The sequence below is a fragment of the Rhinolophus sinicus genome, chromosome 15 (genome assembly GCF_057876585.1).
Source record: "Rhinolophus sinicus isolate RSI-liver-muscle chromosome 15, RSI-T2T, whole genome shotgun sequence".
NCBI lineage: Eukaryota > Metazoa > Chordata > Mammalia > Chiroptera > Rhinolophidae > Rhinolophus > Rhinolophus sinicus.
In genome coordinates, this window is record NC_142515.1 from 3,823,774 (window position 1) to 3,830,661 (window position 6,888).

At 56.7% G+C, this 6,888-nt stretch overlaps 1 protein-coding gene across 1 annotated transcript; it reads right to left on the minus strand.

The window, feature by feature from the left end:
- Positions 1-1,629: 1,629 nt before the first annotated feature.
- FOXI2 (forkhead box I2) lies at positions 1,630-3,813 on the minus strand. Its single transcript, XM_019728350.3, has 2 exons — positions 3,225-3,813; positions 1,630-2,554 (listed from the first exon to the last, which is right to left on the minus strand). The coding sequence occupies exons 1-2, from the start codon at positions 3,781-3,783 to the stop codon at positions 2,112-2,114; spliced, it is 1,002 nt and encodes a 333-aa protein (XP_019583909.3). The 5' UTR covers positions 3,784-3,813; the 3' UTR covers positions 1,630-2,111.
- Between the last annotated feature and the right edge of the window lie 3,075 nt (positions 3,814-6,888).

Consider the following 6,888-nt stretch of genomic DNA (forward strand, 5'->3'; position numbering starts at 1 on the left):
AAGTGGTCCTGCTCCCCCGCCCCCCACCCCCCATGTGAAAACACATCCACACACATGGACTGTCGTGGAAGTGGAAAGGATTCTGAGTTCCAAATACCCTGCGCTGCTAGAATTATTTTAAACTGCACTTCTTATAAAGATTCCATTTGATTATGCCATTACCTCTTAATGATATAAAGCTTGAATGCAGGAACAATTTTTAAACCACAAAAAACTGATGTTTAGTCAAACCAAAAGTTGAAAAATATTTTTGAAAAGTTTTTTTTCCTCAATTTTAACAGAAAACCACTGTTGGAAAAAATTTTTAAAAGCCCCAATCTTACCATGTTCTAGCAGTCATGCAGCAATGATACAAAACATTTATATACATGTTTTCCAGACAATTTTCTTAAAAGCCCATGGATTGTCAAATTGTATGTTGTATTTGCCCAATGTTGTCAAACTAAATAAAAAAAAATAATTTCCTTCTCTCTAAGTTTCCTGCAAACACAGAGTCTAAACTGGGAATGTTGGAAATAGTGGCAGAATCTTCTAATGTATGAAACAGCATGTATATTCGAGGCACTTATATTGGTGTGTATTTTTAGCATTTAGGTTTATTAAAATAGGCTCAAGATAAAATTATTTTATTTATAAGGTAAGGGTTTTCTTTTCCTTTTCTGGCCTTCTTTAATTATATTACATTTGGGGAGTGTGTCCCCCAAAGAAATTTGGGGTTGGTTGTAAGTTGGGCTGGGCAACATGATTGTCACAAGCAGAACCACAGGTAGCAGAGACGAGATGGGGGAGTCAGCAACTTTCCGGCTGCCACCAGAGACTCAGTGAAACATGGTCCAGGGTCCAAACTTACCCCAATTCTTGGCTTGTCCTATCCATGCCTCAACTTCCACACAGGCAGGCACATGCGCACAAGTGCACTGTCCTTCATCAGGACTTCTGATGGGTCAGCTCTAAGCAACTGACCCGTGCCGCAGTGACTCCAGCACCAGGGCGGCTGCAGTCAGATTTGGAGCTAATCACAGAAGTTGCGTTGGGTGGAGGCCAGGGCTGGGCTCCTTAAATCCACTGCCCTCCTCCAAATTCACTGTGTCCTTTCCCTGCTCCCTTTCAGAAGGGGCCTCTAGCACCAGCCCCAAGGGCAGGAAGGTGGGTGTGCCCGCCAAGCACTGGTAGCTTCAGGAGGCGCAGAAATGATCCCAGGGCCCTCCTGCTGCCAGAAACTCTGGGGGTAAGGAGGCCAAAATGTCCCCCTCCAGTGGCTGTGGGCTCCAAAGATAACCTTCCAGGTAAATACACATTGGGGGTGGGGGATGCTTAAATTCACACAGGAGGCAGCTGCTCAGCTCTCCACACAGTGGGCAGCTCAGGGCCCTAATTGGGGATAAGGGACAGGAAGAGAGAGAGAGAGAGAGAGAGAGAGAGAGAGAGAGAGAGAGGCCTGGGGCCTGCCTCACAGGAGCTTGCGTGAGTGCAGGTGGGGTGGGGGGAGGCGACCGGAGCCCATCTGGGACTCTTGGGTGCTCCTGTGGTCCCCAGAGGTGCCTGGTCTTAGGACAGAGTCAATGAGACTGGGCGCTGAGAAACAGGCAGGGAGCTGGTATCCCCAGGGGCCAGTCCCTGCTTGGGCAGCCCTCCTCCCTTCCATCATGGGCAGCTCCAGTCATTAGAAAGTACCTCTTACACCTGTCCCAGATCCCCCTCGCTGCACACACCTGGTGAGGGTGGTGGGAAGCCAAGAGCCCACCTGGGGCGGCTCCAGAATCCCGTGATCCTCTCTGGAACTGAGTCAAGGGAAGGCCCTGAGCAGCCGGGTGGGCCAGGCTGGGATAGGAGAGAATATCAGCTACCCATAGGCCCCAGGTGGAACAGAGAGCGCCCCGTTGCCCCATCTGAATGGGCGCCTGGATGAGGGGCACACGACAATTGAGCCACCCAGAAGGCTGAGGCACCGCTCAGCTCAGTTCCCTGCGGGCCCTGCCACCCTGGTTCTGCGCTCCCTTCGCAGCCCTGACCTGTGCGGCGACAATACGTGGGGCTGTCATCAGGCGGGAATCCCGGGCTTTGGCTAAGCGCCTCTGGATAGGGCACTCGGGACAATCCCTGGGCTCCCTTCAAACTTCGGTCCCTTCCCGACTGTAGACGAAGTGACCGACACGGAAGCCGGAGGCCGCCGTCTGATGGCCAGTGGAGAAGCTAGGCGCGGGGCCAGGGGACTGGGCACCGTGTGCGGCGACCGTTGTCGGTCTCCCGAAAGAAAAGTCACCCGCCAGTCCCCCTGGGAAGGCACCAAGGCCACCAGCCAGGGCGCCCATGGCCGAGGCGAAACTGGAGAAGCAGGCGGCAGCCTGGGGCGCAGGCGGGGATGGCGAGGCCTGCAGGTTCGGGGACGCTGCGCCCAGGGGATCCCGCTCCAGCGCCTTGGCTCCTTCTGGGCTCCGGGCTCCCGAGGGTGCGGCTGCGCTCGCCTCCCCTCTCCTCTTCCTTTTCCGTCGAAAGTTCCCGTTGTCGAACATTTTCTCGCAGTTTGGGTCCAGGGTCCAGTAATTGCCTTTGCCTGCGGAGGAAGAAAGAGCTTGGTTCGGAAAACTCGAGGTTTGAAGGGCCGTGGCGTGAACCTGAGAAATGGAGGTCAACTTTGGAAAGATTCCCCCACTGGCTCCACCCAAGGGCCCCTCACCCCACCCCAAACCGTGGCGTGGCTCTCTGTACCTGAACGAACAGGCCTCCACCGCCAGGTGAGGAAGAATTTGCACTTTCCAGAGAGCTCAGAGAAGGGCGAGCCCCAGGAAATGCTGAGATCCCCTAAGTGCAAGTACAGAGAGAAGGCCCACAGGTGCAGAGCCTCTGGACTCTGGTCCCAGCGCTTCCCAAAGCGGCATTTCATTTGTCCTAGCAGCCCCCGGGGTAGGCACTTCTTCCCTTTTACAGAAGGGACACTGAAGTCCTGAGAAGTAACTCCAAAGGTCGCCCGCCCTTCGCGGGAGCGCGCAGAGATTTAGAGACTCGGAGGACTGGACCTGAAGTCAGGGCCTGTGGGTCTTGCGGCCGTCGGTGAGCCCGTCTGCCACCCAGCACGTCCCTCCTCCCGCCGCTCGCTCCTCAGTACCCCCAGCTGTAAGGAGACGGCTGGGCGGCCCCAGGCCGTCCCCATCCCTCGAGAGCCAGCTGCCCGGGTGCGGGAATCCACCGGCTCCTGGACGGGGCGACCCGCGCGCCTAGGGTACCTGGGTCGTCCTCGTCGCGAGGTACCTTCTTGAAGCAATCGTTGAGCGACAGGTTGTGGCGGATGGAGTTCTGCCAGCCCGCCTTGCTGCGCTTGTAAAAGGGGAAGTTGCTGGCCACGTATTGGTAGATCTGGCTGAGCGTCAGTTTCCGCAGCGGCGCGCTCTGAATGGCCATGGCGATGAGCGCCGAATACGAGTAGGGCGGCCGCACCAGCCTCAGGAGCTCCTGCTGGCCGGAGAGGCTCAGCCAGGCGAAGTCGGCGCCAGCCAGGCCGCCCGCCGCGCCGAGGAGCTGGCCGGGGGCCGCGTAGCCGGGGGCCGCGTAGGGAGACGCCGGCCCAGGTCCCGGCGCGTAAGGCGCGGGGTTGAGAGCCGGGGCGTTCAGCCACAGGCGTGGGCCACCGCCCGCCGCACCCAGGTCACCGCGCCCGTAGCTCGCTGGGTTGGCGGCTGCCCGGGCCTGGCTGTGCGGGGCCGGGCAGACACCTGAGCCATCGCAGTATGTGGCCATGTCTAGCCGCTCCCGGGTGTGGCCGGGCGGCTCCGCGCCGAAACTCATGGGCGCCTCATTCAGCGCGGCCGCTAGCAGCTCCCGGGTGCGGCCCGCCAGGCCCCACCAGCCGCCCTTTAAATGCCGTCGGGGTCCGAGCCCCAGGTGAGTGTCGTTGGCCAGCCTCCTCCCCGCCAGCCTTGGAAGAGCGACGTCTCGGTCCCCGCCCCGGGGTCAGCTTTCCGCCCCGCCCTGGTCCCGACGCGCTCCTGGTGAGCCACCGCAGTTACTCCCCCACGCTGTGCCTCTTTCGCCGCAGACCAAGTCGCTCTCGACCTTTGCCACTGGTGCCCTGGGTGCCTAGGGGTCCCACGGATCCCCTCCTCTTCAGCCTCGCAGCCCCGGCTGCCCTGGACCCTCTGGCAGGTACGAGTCACCCGCAGGCTCTGGAGATTGCGGCGCAGTAGCCCAGTCCCACGTGTGCTCGCCCACGGGGGACCCTGCCCCTGTGGAATCCTACATCGCCCAGGCCCCTGTGTGGTTTGGGCCACCGGATGGGGAGCGGAGGGCTGCCGTGCTGGGCAAGGAGTCGCGATGACGCCCACGAGGGTCGGCGCGATGGAGGACTCGAGAGCCCAAGGCCCGGCCTGGCTGGCGGCGGACAGTGGCCCTGGAGTCAAATGGACTCCCCTCGTGACAAACGCTCGAAGGCAGACAAGACCCCTGTAAGGGTCGAGACACTGGGAGCTCCGGGCGCCCCAACAATCCAGGGAAACCCCTCTTCCGAGGCCCAGGGAGCTTGGGACCCACCTGGCTTCTCCTTGCGATGGCCTCGGGCACGGAGTTCAGGTGCTGGCAACACCCTCCGCTGCTTCCCCCCCGGGACGCCTCCAAAGCGGACGTCTCTGCGGTGCGCGGGACAACAACCGCCGCGCCCCAGATCTCGCCGCTGCGCGGCAGCCTCTCTCCTGACCTCTGACCCTTGGCTCCCCACGTCGCTCGGTTCCCCGCTTCCCCGCTGCGGGCCCACAGCCGGTCCCGGCCAGGCTGGTGCGCTGTAGGGCCAGGCGCCTGGGAGGAGCGCGGGCCGCCTGGGTCCCAGTACCTGCCACCTGCCCTCGCTCGAGAAGAAGCGCAAATTCTCGCCGAATCATCGAGGTTCAGCAAGGAGGCGACCCACCTCATCACTACGAAATTCATCGCTGAGATATTAGCGCCTTCTCTGTGGAAATTGGTCTCGCCCTAGGCCCTCCTGACTATTTCTTGGGGGCTGTGGATCCTCAAAGCAAATAAATTTCGATTCATTTATAAAACAAAAGTTGCAATCCTCTTGCCCCCCCCCCCCACACACACACACTTTTCGCGGGCGGGAGGAGGAAGGTGGGTGGGTTGGGGCTAATGATTGGATGAATGGACTTGGGCTCTGGAACCAAGGGGCCACTTAGTGTTGGTGCGGTCCTACCCTCTCAGATTGTAATTTCCAACGTTATGTAAAACAACCAATTTGTGGAACAATTTAACAAAAGGCAGAGGGAGGGTCCCTCTACTGTGCTGAGGGCCTCTCCTCCCTGTAGTAACAAGCCTTAGGAAGTGGTAGGCTTCTCCGGGATAGAGACTAGGGAGGCTGGTCTCTCAACCAGTCACGGGAAACAAAGGCCCCGAATTTCTAATTGTTGTCAAAGGAAAACACAGGTGGGATCCCAGTACCTTTCAGAAGTGCCCGCCCCAACCCGATCCCCGACTATCACTGCAAAGACAGTTTGGGGAGATGAAGTACTCAGAATGAGAAACCCTCCCCTGCTTTTTCTTGCTTCTATCAAAAACACTCCCCAGAACCAACCGTCTGCCTCTCAGCTTAGAGACTTACATATGTCCTCACAATTTCAAATACTCAAGACTTTTGGTAACTGCATCTTTTTTTGGGGTGGGGGTTCTTTTTCAAGGTAACTGCATCTTAATGAAAGCGCCTTTCCATCAGCAAATGCAAGCATGACGTAGGTTGCAAGCACGACGCAGGTATGTTCAGTATGGGGCAACCTGCGTGTGGGCACATATACATATAGACACACCCTCCTCCCTGCATAAGTAGCATCTGTAGTTTGCTGACAGTTGAAGCAAGTTCCACACCTGACATTTTGAAGTGGTTGCTGGTTAAGAGGCAGCTTTCTAGAAACCGTGCTTCAGGGGAATGAAACACCACAGAGGCAATACAGCTTTGCCTTGACGCAAATGACCAGGATCGCGGAGAAAGACAGTGAGGATGGGAAGTGCAGCCAGGTGGGTGGGCTTACCTGCGTGGCCTGAATCCCCAAGGACCCACCAGGCCTCCCCTTGTTCCAGCAGCTGATGTGTAACTGCTGTGGGGTCGCAGAAGAATGCTGCTGCTCCGTGTGGGGATATTGATTGTCCAAGGCTTTGGACGCAGAAGACGCTTAGCTTGTAATGACAGTGATGAGGGAGAAAGAATTGATTTCATCTACCGTTAACTGCTCTTCTGGGATAATCGTATCAAAGATGCTGAATTGTAAAGGACAGCTTGGGTCATCTCTTCCAAGGTAAGGGGATAAAAAAAGATGATCGTTCTTGCCAAATTCCCTTTACCTTTAGTAGCCTTTCTTTCTGTTAAAATTGTGGAGTCTTTAACCCTTGTGAGTTTCAGGACCTCTAAGAAAATCAGACAAACCTTCATGTAATTGCCCTCAATTTTACTTTATAAAAATCATTACAGTTTGTGCTATGCAGGAATGTCCATATTTTAATCACCCTTCTTTGCATTCTGAGCCCAGCGCTTATCTTCCACCTCTGTTGAAATAGCCTCCTTACCTTCCAACAGATCAGACTCATGACAGGAGTGTCAGTAGATGGAGGACAGTCATTCTTCGGGGGAGGGGGGGTGGGCTCACACTTGAGTCAGTCTTGGATGGAACTCTGATGAGAATTATTCCAAGGGGGAAAAAACCCCCAAAACGCAGGGGGAAGAAATAATGAGGAAAAAGTCTTTGCTTTTAGAGGTGCCAGCTCCCCCTGGGCCCTGGGCCCTGCCCGGGATTTCTGCTGGGTTTCCCTAAACAGAATAGGCCCCCTTCCTCCAACCCATTCCTTCCTCCTTTATTCTCAAAAGTGACCCCTCTGCCTCCTTAGAGGGTAGGTCTCCCCAAGCTTCCTCCACCAAAC

What these genes read in the sequence shown, in the direction of transcription:
- FOXI2 (XM_019728350.3), bottom strand. Translation starts at nt 3,783, where the DNA reads ATGAGTTTCGGCGCGGAGCCGCCCGGCCACACCCGGGAGCGGCTAGAC. An exon ending in TCGCGACGAGGACGACCCAG is followed by an intron (nt 2,555 to 3,224) that starts GTACCCTAGGCG and finishes CTTCCTCCGCAG; the next exon opens with GCAAAGGCAATTACTGGACC.